We start from the raw sequence: 19044 nt of genomic DNA, 5'->3' as shown, positions 1-19044 counted from the left end.
GCTGATGAATAGTGTCTAATAAGGAGGCTGATAAAACACAGTGGCTCTAAAACCTATTACCATGGCTTCTACTGTGATCTATGGAGGAATAATGGCTTCTATTTATAAAAGCGCAGAGGTGGTACACGGAGCAAAGTCACAACAGAGGGAAGCTGCGTAAAGACGCAGGAGGAGGAAGAGACACCGAGAGGACACTGCGAGGACACTGCGAGGAGAGGTCAATCCACGATTCTTTTTCACTTTTTAAAAGAAAAAAATAAATAGAGACTGGTGAAAACTGCTGCTGCTGCGCGATATTGGACCCAAATCGAGTGGAGAGCCGCGTCTGGAGAAGGTGCGTCCAAATCTTCTATTAACACCAATAACTACTGTATCTTCTAAATATCGTTTTTTCCCCTCCTTGCGATTCATGTAACCAATCATAGGACAGTCTGTTTACAACACATGTTTATCATTTATTAACTTATAATGTGCTTCCACGTGAGGGCTTTGGCTTGGTGTACTTGAGTGCATCATTGAAATCAAATCAAAGTCAGTGCTATCATAAGAGGATTTTGAAATGTATCCTACTTATTATTTCTAGGAGGAAGGAGTGACAAATCAGAAAACCACTTTTTCCACTTTTTGTGAAGGTTCGGTTTGAACATCCTGCTGCCTTGCCTTGTTTCCTCCCTTAAAGCCTGCATTCGATCTGCATTGATCATTGATCACTTCTTTATTAGGCCATAAAAAAACATAGCAGAAACACTTCATTGACTCCGCACACTTGATTGGAGAAGATTTTATGGATCCGGGATGTAATCTTGAGTAAGGACTTATCAGCAGCTTGTGGACCTTGCTCTCTTTCTGTAGGAGCCTCGCCTCTCACCGCCTCACGTTTGATCATCCAGCAAGGACACTCAATTCCACTGAGCTTCTTCTTTGATCCTTCACTTCCTCCATGAGCCCATGCTGCTGCTCTGCTGCTGCTCCAAGGTATGTGAGCAGTTCCATCAGTCATATTTGTTTCAACTCTGAAGTGATGAATCTACAGAATGTATGTTCTTGCATGTGCATGGTGACACCAGGTTATCTCACTCTCTGTATAATTGTCCTTCCTTATATCTTTCTTTGAATAATTCACACTTCCATTTACTGTCCAGAGGTTCAACTTTGACTTTACATTAACACATTGTTGTCTGAGCTGCAGATTCCATTTCAGTCACTGTTCTTAGTTGTTTGATCAAGCTCAGTCCTTTGGGTTAAAATGTGTATATACTTGGCTGAAATTGGAGCGGGGTTTTATGTTAACAGCTCAAATGTAGGGACACCTTCTTGGAAACCACACATTACATGTTATCTGAACATATTCTGGATAATTAGACATCTTTTCAGACACAAAATACATTTCACATTTGTATACGTGGCCATGAGGAAGCATTCATTAAGTTTAAATGAAACACGCATGTTTTTACATCATTTTAAACCAAGCTTAAGCTCATTTAAGCAGTGGGACTCTGACCTATTGGAGCGCACAGAACGGTGAATTAACATGCTGCCTGTCATGTGTCTTTCACATCACTGTACTCCTGAAACTGCTGTGGATCATGAACTTTGGCAAGAAAACATGTGATCAGTCAGTATGCTGACACTCTGCACATGAGTGTAGTAGGCTTATTGCTGCATGTTTATCGGTGACAGTTATTCTTCCTCTGCTTATGGTTACTACTGAAGAACCGGCTTTTTTTCATGTTTGCTCCGCTCCCCCCCCCTCTGTCAATACACTCAACCTTAAAAGGCCATTTGCCATGCGGCCTAATGGCTCTCCAATCCACAGAACTACTCTCAAATTCAACAGTGTCCACACCAGTGTCGTATTATGTTTTTTGTTCACGTTTGTTGAACATTAGTGTCCGTGGCATGTGAACATGTGTGCGTTTCATGGGTTTAGGACTGAAACAAGACAGTTATTTCGTTTTGCTTGATATATGACAAACAGGAAATACAGTACTTGTTTCAATCTTAAAGGAATACTTCACCAATTTGCATTTAGCTTTGTATTACTAAAATAGAGCTAGTATTTTTGAAAAATGATGCTTCCTAACCTCAGTTTCCCCTGAGTTGAGAAATATCTTAGCGTAACTGTTAGCAAAGATGGCGGACACTGTTTAGATTCTGGGAGTGAGGTTCCGTCCCCCTAAGAGTGGGTCTAAAAGTGCGGAAATAGCGTTGCAGTTTCAGGCCTCGGGCCAAGAACTGTATTATATTAAGTGATAAAATGACCAGCAAATATATTCATTATTTATATTTTAATTTGTTGGCCTGTAAACGCACACCCGGCAAATAACGCAGCTTGTAAAACTTTGACAAATTTCCAAACCTAAAAAGCCTCACTACTCCTTCCAGAAACGTCTCAACCAGAGAAGAAAAATGTGTTGAAATAATAGATGAAAGGGACAGGGTAGCAAAGTGGAAAGTTTAGGCAAGTTTCGCCAACACTCTGCCTCTCATACAACATAACATAACATAGCATATATACTGTGTTATTGTTATCTCGTTTTATTGTTTATCGTGTCATAATACTGTGACTCCGCTGCTACTCTAAAGCAGACACACTTTCCCTTTTTAATCTCCACCTGTTGCCGACATGAAAATGAATGAAACACTAGTGCAGCACCCGCGTTTCGGGCTTCAACTGACAAGTTGCCTCTCTTTTGCCACGACTGTCTTTCGGTAATAACGGCTCGTGAAGTCATATGTGTTGCGTTTCTACCAATATCTCTTATCCACCCTTCATTTCTTATACGAAAATCATCAAAGTCGGCACTGCGCACACACACGTCTGACTTGGCCGCTGTAGAAAATGACATGGCTTTCTCTTTTTCCACTTTTCCTTCTCGTTCTTCACACTGATCATACTGACTTATGGCAGAGGGAATCGGTATGTTGCGCTGCTACCCTTTCTCTGATCAAAGACATCAAAGGACTCTTGCCTCTGTTAAGACAAGTGTTTGGTGAGACGGATCTGTCACAGTCACCACTTCACTCACTGGTGTCCTTAGTGAGTAGAGAGGGACACATGGAGGACATTTCCAGAATGATAGGTGTTCCAATAATCAAAAAGTGTCGATGTCCATAAAAACCAGTTGTCTGATTGTTATGTACGTACATGAACACAGTGTAACTAACCCCTGATATACTGTAACAACTCATTTCTGTGTGTTCACAAACCACACCCTGGACTATTTGAACTGGGATTGTAGTAAATTGTAGAAATGTAGTAATTCTAAACCTGAAAGGTTGCATATTTTATAGATCACCTTTAACCTTTTTATGGATGAATAAAGGTTGCGGCCAAGGTAAAGGTTAAGGGAGGTAGTAATGCAACACTGCAGAAACACCAAAGAAGAAGAAAACAAGCAGATCATTCTCCTTGTTCACAGCTTCACTAATGTGACCCTGTGTGTGTTTCCTCTACAGATGGCAGGAGATGATGACAAATAACTGAGAGAAAAAGTACGAAAAAGTCTTCGATTGTGACTGAAATATTTTGCAGAGGATAGCTCAACACTTTTCCAGCTCTAAACTTTAAAAAAGGAAAACTATTAAGACACAGACAATGGCGTCCTATGCAGCTGCTCCACAACAAGAGGAGAGTAATGGCACCGCTCCATCTGGGAAGTCTAAAGGCACTGACGACTCCATGAAGCTGAAGAAGGAGATCTCCCTCTTGAACGGGGTCTGCCTGATTGTGGGCAACATGATCGGCTCGGGGATCTTCGTCTCACCCAAAGGCGTCCTCAACCACAGCGCTTCCTACGGTCTCTCTCTGGTGGTGTGGACTGTCGGTGGCATATTCTCCGTGTTTGGAGCCCTCTGCTACGCCGAGCTGGGGACCACCATCACCAAGTCAGGGGCGTCCTACGCATATATCTTGGAGGCCTTTGGCGGGTTCATGGCCTTTATCCGCCTGTGGACGTCGCTGCTCATCATCGAGCCGACCAGCCAGGCCATCATAGCCATCACGTTCTCCAACTACATGGTGCAACCTATTTTCCCCACCTGTATAGCTCCATACCTGGCCAACAGGCTGCTGGCTGCTGCGTGTATATGTAAGTACACATCTGAAATGAGCTGTATGTGTGTGTGTGTGTTTCTGACTCATCCATTTCAACACATGACGGTGATCAGTGATGATGTCTGTCATGGCCACTGTTGGTTTCACATCTGAGACACAGCACGTGATGTTTAAGAACTAGAGAAGTGAAAAATGGTGACACCATAGCTGAGGTCAGCAGGTTTGCAGCAGAAAGAACCACTGATATCAAACAAAAGAGGAAGTAAGCATCTTAAAACCTAGGAAGAGTAGATGGGAAAAGCTGTTTTACTCAATCTCGGAGATGTAGTTAACCAATCTCAGCATTGTGTGGTACATGAGGGCTTAAAGGTTACTTTAAGGTTGCTTAAAAGGAAACTGAATGTACAACAAAAAAAGTATATTCGTGTAAATGCGAAATGATTGAGTTTTCATAAAAACTTTTCATACGTATGCTTGCTTTATGGCACCTGCCATGTGGAGCCAACATGTTTCTATAGCAGCCTGAATGGACAAACTAACCAGAATGTGTGTTTTTGGGTTTTGGTATATGAAGTCTACTGTAGTTCCTTGACTCGCTTGGGAAAGAGAGGGATAAATAAAATAAAATAAAATAAAATAAAATAAAATAAAATAAAATAAAATTAAATTAAATTAAATTAAATTAAATTCCCGCTTACCTCTGCTCTGCTGCTGTATACACACAAACGCTCCCTAAGTCAGGTCTGATAGCATTCCTTGACTGAGACTGAGACAGATGAAGGACTCAGCATAAAAATAATATTTTCTTCTGAAGAAGACCAAACTGAGGCAGAATAATAACAACACAAATCACTGCAGATTTAAGTAATTAAAAAAACAGCAAAAGGCAGTGGTAACATTCTGTATGGACATGGCCCAGATTGCTGAGGTAACTAGAACACAGCGGCACTGAGAAAGTGCTGACTGAAAGAATCAAAAAGGGCATTTACAAGTTGGTCACTGAAGCAACGAAACGCGAGAAAAGAGGTCAAAGCCAGGCAGAGCTTTTTGCTTTTTATAGCAATAAATGAAATATTTAAGGTTAAAAATATATATACACTACCAGTCAAAAGTTTGGACCCACTTTTCCATTTCCTTGAATGAGGAAGTGTGAAGTGTATATATGCAGATAAAGGACTCATCTGTCCAAACACACACATTTAAATATGACTCCACACACACTTAGGCCACGCACTGATAAGCTTGTGCTCAGAGGAGGAGAACTGAGTGCTGATAGCTGTGAGGAGAAGTCGTCACTGCAGGGACACGCTGACCTCAGAGACAAACAGGCTCTCAAGTGAAGTTATAAACTAAACCCACTTCAATTCAACTTTATAATTTAGCGATTAGAGTAAGATTTTGTTAAAAACTAAAAAAAGATAAGATAAACTCTACATTTTCAAAATAAGTCAAAATCATGATGGGTTTAATCAATAAATAATAACAACCTAATAAGTAAAATATCAGATGCAAAGTCAGATTTTTTGACTCACTACTTGAAATTATAACATAGTAATGCATTATTATTATTATTATTAGAAATATTAATAATTCACTTCAGGGTGTATGTATGTGTAATAATACACATTATTAAAAGTTCTCTCATTAGAAATTCTTTTTAAAGCGGAAGTCAAGAAAGGTTTGCTTATTAGATCAACAGTGTAAAGCAAGTCAAACATGCAATTTAATTTGTATAGTCTATTTCTCATACAATTTAAAAGAAACAACATTTTTTATTTTGTCTGATTGTTTTATATTACATATCTGTTTAATAATTGACATATTCTTCTGTTAGACCAATATGATCTGCTGTGGTGAAATATATTTACTGTGAAGGAACATCATACAATCATATAGTTGATCTTGTATGTATCAGATGACTATATTTTATTTGTGATTTTCAGTCAACATATGAAGCGTGAAAGTGAAGATTTGCTCTCTGGGTTTTCAAAGTCTGGAGACAAAATTGAAAATTGAAATTAAAAAGTTCACACCTAATCTAAACTTGCATCCAAAAAAAAAAAAGTTGCTACACAGAATTAACAAAGAACTACTTCATATTTCATGTAAAGTGAAGGCTGTTCAGCAGCACACTTTCAAAGCCATTCACACGTGACTTTACAGTATGTGAATGCGTTTTTAAAGATCTGTATTTCAGTTCACATCTGGACACTATTTGACCTACGCTGCCAGGCCGCTGGCTTCACAAACCCGATCTCACACCTCCCACCCTTCTAACCTTCCACTGTCAACACAGCTCGCCTCTGCTTCTGTGTGGTGCAGTCTACCTCTCCGTCGCTCATCGCTGGCTGCCTCCATCTGAGCCACTGAGTTCTGTTGTGCTTGAACAGGCGTCCCGCTGAAAACACACTTGTTTTGATCGTCTACCTGTCACTAAGCCCGAGGACGATAATGTTATGATTCCTCTTAGCTTCACTGAGACTGAAGGGCTCACCAGTGGTCAGTGTCGAGGAGAGGGTGGTGATGTAATCCTGCTTTTGTCCTTTCTTAAAACGCCTGGGTGATGTGGAGCTCAGGGGGGGCGGATGAGTGCAGTCTGTAAGCTTGACTCTAAATATGTGCACTTTTATATGATTTGACAGCATAATTACACGTGTGACCCTCACTTTTGCTTACTTAAAACCACATTATTCAGTATGAGCAGACACCATGTTCCTCTCTATCTCTATAGTCATGAACTTGGACGGATCATGTGCTGATCGGAGGCCAAAGGCAGATAAGTCAGGAGGGAGACGCAAAAAAAAACATGTTTTTCTTGAACATGACTGATGCTTAAAGTGCAGGAGGGAGACCATTGTTTTAAATCAGGTGGAGATCACATGTCAGACTCACCAGCCACTTTAAGTGAATGAAGTGGCAGGAGTGGCACCCAGTGTGGTCTCCTGCTGCTGTAGCTCATCTGCTTCATGGTTTGACATGCTGTGTGTTCAGCGATCTTATTCATATCTTGGTCGTAACAAGTGGTTCTTTCAGCTTGAACCAGTCTGCTCATTCTCCTCTGACCTTTGGCATAAACAAGACACTCTGTGTGTGTGTGTGTGTGTGTGTGTGTGTAGTTGTATGTGCTGCACTCAGCTGTTTCCTCGTCTGAAAAACAACAGGACAGTCTGCTTGAGTCAGCAGCAGCGTTTCCTTAAATCAGCCATACCCTTCCAAAGGAACACGCTGGCACACATCCAGTTTACACAGTGTGTGAATGGAACCAGAATTCATATTTATAATCTCACTCTGTTTTAGGTTTGCTGACCTTCGTGAACTGTGCCTATGTGAAGTGGGGCACCCGGGTGCAAGATTTCTTCACCTACGCCAAAGTCATCGCCCTCATCGCTGTCATCATCACCGGCCTGGTGAAGATTGGAGAAGGTGCAGACTATTAACGACAAAATCCTCCTTGATGCCTTACCCTGTTTACTGTTTGAACATTAATCAAAACAAAAATGCTGCCATGACTCCTGCTGTTAATTTAAAAACAAACTGAATGGAAAATAGGATGATTCTTCAAGAAATGTAACTATACCGGTACTAATAATGTTTTATTAAATTTAAATTTTCCAGGCCACACTCAGAACTTTGAGGGCCTTTTCGATGGCTCCTCTCAGGACCCGGGGCACATCGCTCTGGCTCTGTACTCGGCTCTGTTCTCCTACTCTGGATGGGACACCCTCAACTTTGTCACAGAGGAGATCAAAAACCCAGAGAGGTGAGGACGATAACTTCACAGTTTAACCACATTTGGTATAAATGTATACATTTTTGTACCAAATGTTCCAAATATTCGTACAATCCACCAAACTGCAAACCCTAACTCACATTTACTGTCGCAAGGCAAAACTGTGGAAATATGAGAAGCAACAACTCAATACCTGTAGATGTCAGAACTCCCTTTATGTTGCTAAATATCACTCACTAACTACATGTTACTGTACACTAACAATAGATGTAGTTAAAAGGTCATAAAGAGTTTGATGTGGCGTTAATTGGGAAAATCAACATTAAAACATGTCTTTAAGCCTTTCCATGCAGCCAAACATTGATCAAATGAAGCAAGACGACACGTGATTGGACCACAGAGTTCCCAGGCAGATTAAGTGTCAGACGCACCCCCCTCCCACTTTATCCCAATCCCCATCCTTAGCTCAACCACAGGGTCAATCCACTCCGGACTACCTCTCACAATCACTCTATTGCCATCCAGTGTCAGACTCAGCCTCTGTGTCTCATCTGATTTGCTTCCCCCTGCTGTTGTTTTGTGTGAATTACAGGAACCTGCCGCTGGCAATTGCTATTTCAATGCCCATAGTGACTGTGATCTACATTCTGACCAATGTGGCGTACTACACCGTCCTGCCCATCAATGCAATCTTGGACAGCGATGCTGTCGCTGTGGTAAGAACCGACAGTCCTTGGTGAACGATCAGAATTGAGCTTTGTACTCGTGAAGTGCAGATTTTCTTCAAGATTCTTCTTCTTTTCTGTCTAGACATTTGCCGACCAGGTGTTTGGCGTAATGAACTGGACCATTCCCTTGGCTGTGGCTCTGTCCTGCTTCGGAGGACTAAACGCCTCCATCTTGGCAGCCTCCAGGTGAGTGATTTGATCCTTTCAGTGAACATTTGAACATTTAGTGCACAGAATGACCCGCTCGCTGTCATTCATGTCCATCGCCGTCATTCATCTATACTTCCTGTTGCTGTTTTGGTGTCTGTACAGGTTGTTCTTCGTGGGCTCCAGAGAGGGCCACCTCCCTGACTACCTGTGCATGATCCATGTCCACCGCTACACTCCCATCCCCGCACTGCTCTTTAACGTTAGTCAACCATAACAATGTCTCCGATATCTGTTATCGACACTCGAAAAAAAGTCACATGCTCAATTATACTAATATTTCTGTTAGTGCCGACCAAACAAGCCTGACAGGGGCTGCTTCAGTTGATCGGGTTATGTGTCCTCAACATGAGGTCAGCTGAAGGACCAGGTCTTTCTGACTGAAACTATGGAAAAGTGTTTCAGGGAGCATGAGTCATCATTTTCACACATGGATAAATGTGACAAGCTTATCAAAAACCTGTTGTTACCTGTGTGACTTTTTTTTGGCTGAGCAGTGTAAACATTTAATGTATCTATCTTATTTATTTCTGTCTTTTCCATTGTTTCTTTGTGGGACTCATATTGTTTCTCGTATGTATCTCTCTACAGGGCATCATGGCTCTAATATACCTGTGCGTGGAAGACGTCTTCAGGTTGATTAACTACTACAGCTTCAGCTACTGGTTATTTGTGGGTCTGTCCATTTTGGGGCAACTGTATCTGCGGTGGAAGCAGCCAGACAGGAAGAGACCCCTAAAGGTAAATGGGGATAACAATGTACTGCAGTCACTCGGGCTGGTACCGAGATGTTACTGAATCAATGTAGCAGCAAATGTTGTGATGATAGTTGTGAGAAATTAACGTCACCTAAGGCGCAGTGAGGAATATAGCCAGTGGGTAGTATTATTATATTCAAATTCCAAACACCCATTGTCCTTGCTGTTGGAATGAATGAATGAAATGTCCAGCCGTCACCAGCAGTCACTGGCACATTTTATAAATCTACACAGGGCTGGGCAATACAGTCAAAAAGCTTTATCACAAGTAAAAAAAAGTTTCAAATCGGTCAATATCGATAATGATTGCGACTAAATGTCAAATAATTGAAGACTTGGGTAAATGCAGAAGAAATCAGTTTGCAGGGATTCAGACCATCATCTCAAATCTTTCTTCTCTCGTCCTTGTCCCACAGCTCAGTCTCTTCTTCCCCATCGTTTTCTGTCTCCTCACCGTCTTCCTCGTGGTTGTGCCGCTCTACAGTGACACCGTCAACTCCCTGATCGGCATCGGCATCGCCCTGTCAGGAGTGCCCGTTTACTTCCTCTGCTGCTACACTCCAGCCAAAAAGAGGCCGATGTGGCTACGCCGCTTCATTGGTAAGAGAGCAACGGTCCCCTTTAGTGACAATACACTCACTAAATATAATAGTCTTACATCTTGAAAATTTGGTAAAGCACCCGTGTTATAGTGTCTTGTTTAAAGTCATCATGGGCTTCAACTGACTCAGCATCATATGCATGGCACCTTGCCTTTCTCTATAGGCATGACTGTCTTTAGGCATGTGTAAAGTGGCTCCTTTAGCCATATTTGTTATATTTCCACCTATATCTCTTGTCCAAGCACAGTGGCTCAAGTGAAACTCTTAACAGACAGACAGAGAGATATTCCTTGAATTAATAGACATGCTGCTGGTGCTGCTCCTTTGAAACATTTTTAAACTCAAAAGAAAAAACAAAAAATGGATATACTTGGTTGGTTACCAAGGGGAGTGCAGTATTCAGTTATCTTTTACTTCTGTGGTCAATTAGCAAGTGTCAAAAGCTGCAGTTTTTTCATTCAATAGTTTTACTGTTCATAGCGCAACAGTGAATTGTTTATTAGTAAATGCATTGACTCTAAATAAATCTAAATTGGCAGCCAACTACTTTGATAATATATGAATCAGATTTCAGTTCTGGCTTCTTTGCCTTTCTATGACAGTAAAATGACACAATATCTGGTTTATGAGCCAAACATTTGAAGATATTGTTGAGACAAGTGACGACACAGTACGGCACGTGAGTGGACACCAGTGTGACTGACAGCTGACATCTTCAAATAAATGTGTGACTGCAGGTGACGCTTCTAAAACTTGCAGTTGCAAAACCCAACAGCGACCAAATGTAGATTTTAGAGGCTTCAGAGCAGGAGCTCAGACTCTTATGCCTGACGTCACGACCAGTTGCTACTTGACGCTAACCGACTCACTGACACCATTAACTCCTTACATACTATATGTATATATATATATATGTACATATATATATATATATGTACATATGTATATATATATATATGTACATATATATATATATATGTATAGACATTGAATGACAACACATTTTTGATATTTGGCAATACAGAGGAAGTTCAATCTAACCTTTGCCCCTTTTCCTCTTTCAGCTAAATCTGGCGTGCTGATTCAGAAGGTGTGTTACTCTGTCCTCACTGAAATGGATGAAGACAAAGCAGAGTAGGCGTTATTCAACACCCAGCTGGAGGCGGACAACGCACAAACAAGAAGCTCTACTTGAACTCATCTTGGCCGGTCGTTTCTTTGACCTCTACAGAACGAACATTTGGGGTTAAGATGGACGCAGCTGTCAATCATCACCCGGTGATAATGTTGATGTATGATGGCACTTGGGTGCTTGACGGCAAAGTCTTCAGTTGACTCTGGCTTTCGGGAGAACAGTTAAATGTATGCCCAGGGAAATCGTCTCCTGTTTGTATTACAGAACAGCCAAGAAGTATTTAATTGATATGTCAAGTATTTGAAATTTCGTACGTGATACACGATACCTTTCTGATCAAAGTGGAAGGTGACAAATATGGTTTAATTCTTTACGTGGACAGGAGATTGTCCTGAAAACCGCCACCAATGCTGACCATACAAAAAACAGCCTCAATGTTGTTATGAATATAATTTGCAATAAGCAGAGCGAGGAGTAACATAGATTAGAGTATGTTAACTTCACATTTACTGTGGAGTAGAGGCATTTTTATCCTGCTATCTGTCAGGTCTAATGAAGGGCTATTTTTACACAAAGTAACTCTTTTTTTCCTATGGACTGTTAAATTAATGTTTGAGCTCAAATGCATATTTATAATAAAATTACTAGTTAATGAACAACATAAATGAAAATTGTCTTTCATTCCCTCATGTTCTACGTACTCAAATATCAAAGACAACGCGCACACAGAAGTGGGTGTTTGGAGGCAGATTTGACATTTTAATTGTCTCAACCTTTTTTCCCTCACCTGCCCACTCTTCCATTCATAAATATGTACAACATTTATCATCTCTTTGATATTATAAAGCTACAAGAAAGGATTTATACAATAGTATCCTTCCATGGCGATGCTTTGCCTTGAGCTTGCTTGGCTTGAGTTGATCTTGCAGCCATGGGAGGTTTCTGCTTGAGAGGATTGTGGGCAAAAGTCTCCTTCACTGGACCTGCGAAGTAAATGAAAAGACACTGTTACAACAAACACAGTTTCTTCAATGTATTGTTTGTATTGTTTAAATGTTCACATTACACATTAAACACAGGGCTAATTATGTCAACAGCTCCACCTAGTCGTCAGGAAGTATAGGTACATTTTATAAATTCAGGTGACTAAATGGTACAGTATATAAATTAAATTGTTTGCCCAACTTCCTGTTTCTAGCACTGATATCAACACAACATCTTGAAAATTATTATTATTGATTGATTGAATTGAAGGGAACAAACAACACAAAAATATTTAGTATATGGTTATGCAAGAAAAGAACTTCACAAACATTTATACAGTATTGAAACTTGACTAAATATGCAGAGTATTAAAACAATAATTGCAGTATTTGTCTGAAAATGACAAATAACAACAAGAGCAAATAAAAACAACAATATTAAGTTACTCACTGAGTGCAACTGCTGTGAAGTCAGATTATAAAAGCTCTGTTTACTCCTCCAGGATTCCGACTTGATAAATGAAGTGCATGCATTTCTCAAACTTTGACATGTTGTGACTTTTGAGTGAAGCAAATTAAACTTTATTCACTCATCAGCAGCACACATGCAAGCCCGTGACTCTGCAGCACTGGACTGAAACTGTAGCTGCAGTGGAAAAAAACTGTTTGTGTCACAGTTCTTAAATTAGTATTCAGAAATGTTCTTCACAATGGGGAAGAGGGCATAACTGTGCCCAGTCATAACAGGTGAACAATAAAAAAAATGTGTAGAGCTTTGTACCTCTAAATCAATACATTTACAGAGAGAACAAAGAAATCCACAATGTAGACAAATTATTCCTGGCTCTGTCAACTTAATCCATCCCATGCCAAAATTTAAAGGATGCTTCCCGATCCTACACCCATCTGCTCCACCAAGTTTGGTGAAAATTGGTTCACAAGTACAAACTAACACTTACTCCATGCCACAAAACCTAACTGAGGACACAATGTTTTGATCCATCGGGTGAAATGTAGTGACCTCAGTAAAGCTTTGTAGGGTGTACTCCACTCTGCCTTGTTCCTACTGAAGACACAGGATGTGTGTTCTTATGGTCAGATATAAAGCTGCTCATCAAAGTGGAGGGACTGACCTTTAGCAGAGTCATCCAGACGATATTTGAGCCGCCGTTCCCTCTCTTCCAGCTGCTGCATCAGATGAGCGTTGTTCCAGCCTGGGAACACACACACACACACACAGTTACAATATATGCAAATAGAAAAATACCCAGGGTGAATCAAATAATGTTTTAACACTGGTACTAAAAATACGTTTCATCAACTATCTGTGTGTTAAAGCGCCAACCTTTCTTCAAAGAGGCAAAGAATCCTTCACTTTCGGGCAGAGCAGAGGGCGAATGTTTGATCCTCTGTGGAATCTTCAGCTTCTCTCTGACCAGTGGGTGCCTTAGCAGAGCCACTTGAGCCAAGGAGAAGCAGTTAGATGTCATCCAATAGGTAAACACCGCCTGAAGTTGGAGATATAAAAAAAAATACATTTCAGACAAGGAATAAGCAGAATTAGGATGAGAGAAGATGTGAGAAGAATCTTTTAGCCATTTCTACCAAAATCTCTTGCATTTCTTATCCAAACACTGTTTATGTCAGCACTGTACACACTAGTGCCCTTTGGTGAATCACCTGTCATGTTTTAAGCCTGGCAAGCAAACTGTAGGACACTTAATTAATTAAAAGAGGGAAATTCCTTGTGTTTATGTAGGAAGACAAGAAACTAGATTGAGACATTAACAACTCAGGAAAATGTTTATAAATCAAGTGAGAAATAAAAGCCGATTTTCAAACAGAAGACTACGTTCATTTTTGACATACCGTCTATGGGACAAAACCTGTAAAACAAGAACTGATGTGATTGAGTGGAAAAACTGACCGTGGGGAAGTTGATAGTGAGGGGGAGGATGACAAAAGGCATGATCCTTAACACCATCTTCATTGCTCTCAGATTGGGGTTGTCAACGCCAGACTCGGCACCCAGCTACAACAGGGGAAAAACAACAGACGTGGTGATTATTAGAAGAAGCACATACACATCTGAAGGCTTATAATGTGACAAATTCAAAATCACACAGGATAAGAGGGTACACTGTGATTTACTGATCATAAAACTGAATTACCTCCAGGATGAAGAACATGGTTCCAGTGACGGCAAGAGGCAGAACATAATAAGGATCTGATGCAGTCAGATCTGTGAACCACAGCAGACCTCCTGTCTGCAAGCTGGGCACTGGCAGATACGCCATCTTCCTCAGAGCGATGAAGAAAGAGACAAAGACTGGTGTCTGAGGAAACAATTGAAAAACTAGTCAAAAACAAACCTTTCATATAACAAATTCACAATTACAATGTAGTTTTTAGTACTTTAATTACACAAGACAGAAAAACATGTATTATACGGTCAAAGTCTAACTAGCTCGACAAATTACCAGAAAGGAGTCGGGACCAAGAAACTAATAAAAATCATGCAACTATCTGTTTTATTAAATATTCAACCATTAAGATAAAGTAATTTACAGGTTGGTACATAAACTACTGTACACATGTAAAAAAACACTACTACATTTTATAAATTAATTCGAGTTTTGTGTACACACTTCTCAGGGAAAATGGAAATTGAGGAGATATCATTTATGCATAAAAGCATACAAGTATAAATAACAGTTTTGACACCATATCAAAACAATTAATAGGAAAAAGACGATAAATCATACTTTAAGATTCATACTGTGATGAACAAACTTGAGATTCATTATTTTTCACTGAATGCAGATTCAACAAGATGTTAATAGGATAAACAGACCTGTGCCAATGGAACCAGGAAGCCACGGAGAGGATTGACATCATGCTTCTTCTGAAACAAGTGCAGGTCTGATTGGGCTTTGGCAACTGCAACAAAAACATCGGCCATGATAAAGGGATCAGACTGGGCATCAGCAAATGTGAGACGTGTCAAAAAACACTTGTTTTACAGAGGGAGAGTAATTAATGAGTTTACAATTAAATTTGTTTCCACTCCGTTTGGCATCGGACATTTTTTCAGTGAGTTTGGTCATCTCAGGCAGAACGTTATTCAGCTTGGCTGCTTCTCTCTGACCCTTCACGATGACTGGAAACACAGCCAAACGAGCCACAACCGTTCCTGCAAGAGAGTGAAAGGTTGAGACTGTTGTCGTTCTTATTCTGTGTACATGGGGAAAGAAATGTGGACCACTAAGCCACTTTGTGTCCAGGTGAACAGTGGACATATGCAGTAATAATTCAACTCCCAACAATATGATCTGGCGATGGCTACACATAAACCTGGTATTTAACAGGTCCAGGGGCTACATTTTGAAGCACTGTGCTGGCAATGGTACTGAACAAATTAAGCTGTTTGTCTATGACAGATTTCTCCATTATCAACCTTGAGGAGAGCTCAATGAGCAGTATTTACAAAAGTAGTAGTAATGTTAAGTGTTAACATCTTAATAATATCCTTAATTAATTAATTGCTTACCTACAACGATGGCCCCCCACCAGGGCAAACCCAGATCCACATGCATGAACTCTAAAATGCTCTGTATAAGTCCCACTGGTGTGTAAGCTGCCAGTCCGAGCTCTGCGAGAGTGGGTTCTGTAGTCGCAGCCTGCAGGACATCCAATGCAGTCGGTGCAGCGTCTGCCACCTGCTCAGTGACTGACTGGGTTAAAATAGGGGTGGGGTCAGCGGTTGCGAGCTGAGGGAAGGAGTCCGAGACTGGAGGAGGAGCAAAGCTGTCTGCCGCTGGTACTGCTGTTGAGATAACTGGAATCTGAAAATGATAAAATGATAAATGGAAATGGAAAAAAACATAAATAAAGATAGTTTGGGTCTTAGACAGATGATTAAATGTTTTAAATGTGGTCTTAGCCACCTGTTCAGTGATTGACTGTGCAAAGACGGGTGCGGGGTCAGCGAGCAGAGAGATGGGGGTGGAGTCCAGGACTGGAGGACCCACAGGAGCTTCCACAACTGAAGCTGCCATTGATCCATCCTCAGGTGGGATCTGGAAATATTGATTGATGTATTTAGTTTAAGTGTTGTAGGCATATATTATTCAAACCAACAATTTAATTCTTCATAAAAAGTCACCATAGAAATCATTAACATCATAAAATCTATAAATAAATAAATACAATTTTGTGGTTTGATTTGAGATAAACTGCTTTCTTAGCAAGGCAGCGACCCCTTTACTGCAACAGAAATATAAATATATTTATGAATATATATATTTAATATATAAATAAATATATATCTAATGGTGTAAGAAAATATCGATACTAAAATATTGCGATTTTGCACAGTGCTATACTGTATAATGCTGTAGGGATATATCAAAATAACATTCTTCCCAGTGGTTTTGTCTTGTATTTAAGCCTCTGACCACTAGTTAGCAGCAGATTTTTGGCCATTTGATTATCTCCCTTATTACCACTCCTTTTACTATAAATTAAAAACTATATTTGTTTTAGGAGAAACACGTTGTTGTTTTTTTATTAAAAGGGACTATTTTAGAGAGGAATAGTAGCAGTATATTACTTTGCTTACAGTGTCCAAACACATAGCAATATTCTTTCTTTAAAATTCTTTAATCGCTGATGAAGAATGTTTTTGCTGATGAAATAAGTGAATTTCCCCTTTGAGGGATAAATAAAGTTTATCATATCTTATCTCATCATCACCCCTATATTGGGATATGCATTATCGCCATTGTAGGCATTTACAAGTATTTAGTATTTAGTCTATACACCTTAGTATTTTCAGATTAAAGCAGTTTCTAAATAAGACTTTATACCAATCTAACAATGTGAAAATGTTATACCTGGGTAAAATCCCACTCCCAGTATTTGATGATGTGCGTTACACTAATCTTTAGAGATCCTTTAACTATTAAAAACAGGGTCTTTCTTTCATGTATTTTTTAGAAATTAAAAATTATGTGATGAAATACTTACAAGTCAAAGTACTGTATTATGGCTTGCCAATACTGACGGGCAATTGTTTTATAAAGATGCTGCAACATACCAGACTAAATAAATTACTCACATTTTCTGATGCAGTGTGTTTTTTTAATAAGTCATTTCTGGCAGGAACAAAAGCTGCTTTACTTTAATTAGATGATCAAAAACCTAAAGTCTATATGCAGGTCACCATTAAGGATGACCTGACCTTGATGTGACAGGCAGCTGCTTTGGTGTAAGCCTATTCACCTGTGAGCTGTTGTGTCGGACTGTCGCGGCGTTCACCCAGAGGATCCTCCCACGCTGTCTGCAGCCCAGCAGAGTCCTGGTGGTTGGACTGTGACACTGAAACACCGTGTGCAGGTGGGACTTCAGGAGCAAATGCTGTTTGAAAAACAGAGTCAGAGTGTCAGTACACTTCACAAGTAGTCACGTTACAGCTACGAACCTGAAACTCCCCCTTTGATTTGTTATTTTGTAATTCACAGACATCACTTCCAACCAAGCTATTATAATAACAGTTGTTAATGATACTAGTTTCCACACATGTTTACGTACCATGTTTTATTGTCCATTATCCTCTAAATGTGACCATAATTTACGTAATTTATTGACATCATGTTGAATGAAAAAGGTGTGAGATGTAGAAGCTATTTTTGTCATCGACTTTCATTGAAACCAACCAGCAAAAGCCACTATGTGCGGATTTAAACTTTCTGGTTGGCCTAAATCAGCAAACCGCAAGACTACATCCACTTGTTATATGCAGTAGTGGTACTTCAGTTTGACATTGGATAGGACTAGACCTAATGGAAGTTACTGGGGGAAAAATATACCTTAATATAAATAGCTAAGGGAACTGAAGCCACTTAGTGGCGGTTTACTCAGAGTGCCTCCTCTGGCTATTAATATAAAATAAGGAAATCACATCATCCAATACCATTATCCAACAAAAACACACAAAAAAAGCCTAAAATACATACTATACATATATACAGTTTATGTCCTATCCTAATACTATGTCATAATGTGTTTTTATTAATCAACTACAATATAAACAATACTTTGTATTGTATGTACTGTATATATATACAGTATATATACACACATGTGAATATATATATAAACAGTATATACACATATAAATTATTCGAATAAAAATATTAACAGCAATATCATGATTTTCAATGCGTCTCACAATTAATTCCACGTTAATATGCCTCAAAAGTGCGGCGATTTAACTGTTATATAGTCTAAACCATACTGTCCTGTCTTCAGCACAAACGCTGTCAAAGTCACAGGGAGCCATGCACGCACAACTACGCGGCGAGTATGCTAACCGGCTAGCGAATTAGTCGGTGAGAGTCGCTGTTTGCGTCGCTGTTTCAGCAGCAGACAGGGGTGAAACAGTAAAGAAGACCTACTTGTGTCCAAATGTCTGACCCAGGTCGACTGCCTCGGCTCGGTTTTCCAGACTGACGCAGGAAACATCTTGCTAAGCAGACCGGAGTAACCCCGCTCCTGATGGCAGCCATATTGACAGGGAAATTATGACGTACGAGTGCTACGGAAAGCCAAAGGAGTCAGAATTTTGCGCTCAAGACAAGGGAGCCCTTCATCTGTAGAATAATACAGTGGTTCATCTGTCCTGTTTATAGGAAATTGATAGGGAAAGTTAGCTATATTTCCATCATGCATACTCCATATACTTCCATATGCAAAATGTGCTACTGTAAAATATGATTCTTTAAAAAGAGACAAACTTTTGATGCTGATCTCCCCCACAATGTCGAACAGTAATACTGGAGAA

The 19044-nt window shown here is 40.0% G+C and overlaps 2 protein-coding genes across 2 annotated transcripts; one reads left to right on the top strand and one right to left on the bottom strand.

The window, feature by feature from the left end:
• Positions 1 to 125: 125 nt before the first annotated feature.
• On the top strand, positions 126 to 11876 carry slc7a7 (solute carrier family 7 member 7). Its single transcript, XM_044021938.1, has 11 exons — positions 126 to 334; positions 853 to 975; positions 3460 to 4091; positions 7355 to 7480; positions 7673 to 7817; positions 8380 to 8503; positions 8598 to 8701; positions 8828 to 8924; positions 9314 to 9463; positions 9897 to 10080; positions 11147 to 11876. The coding sequence occupies exons 3-11, from the start codon at positions 3599 to 3601 to the stop codon at positions 11218 to 11220; spliced, it is 1497 nt and encodes a 498-aa protein (XP_043877873.1). The 5' UTR covers positions 126 to 334; positions 853 to 975; positions 3460 to 3598; the 3' UTR covers positions 11221 to 11876.
• A 73-nt stretch (positions 11877 to 11949) lies between these two features.
• On the bottom strand, positions 11950 to 18803 carry oxa1l (OXA1L mitochondrial inner membrane protein). Its single transcript, XM_044021936.1, has 11 exons — positions 18659 to 18803; positions 17484 to 17618; positions 16148 to 16279; positions 15751 to 16045; positions 15250 to 15393; positions 15055 to 15140; positions 14372 to 14536; positions 14128 to 14232; positions 13546 to 13708; positions 13334 to 13414; positions 11950 to 12200 (listed from the first exon to the last, which is right to left on the bottom strand). The coding sequence occupies exons 1-11, from the start codon at positions 18767 to 18769 to the stop codon at positions 12079 to 12081; spliced, it is 1539 nt and encodes a 512-aa protein (XP_043877871.1). The 5' UTR covers positions 18770 to 18803; the 3' UTR covers positions 11950 to 12078.
• Positions 18804 to 19044: the final 241 nt, after the last annotated feature.

The sequence above is a fragment of the Solea senegalensis genome, linkage group LG3, assembly GCF_019176455.1.
Source record: "Solea senegalensis isolate Sse05_10M linkage group LG3, IFAPA_SoseM_1, whole genome shotgun sequence".
NCBI lineage: Eukaryota > Metazoa > Chordata > Actinopteri > Pleuronectiformes > Soleidae > Solea > Solea senegalensis.
The sequence above is the reverse complement of the archived record's forward strand: the minus strand, read 5'-3'. Positions and strand labels throughout refer to the sequence as shown.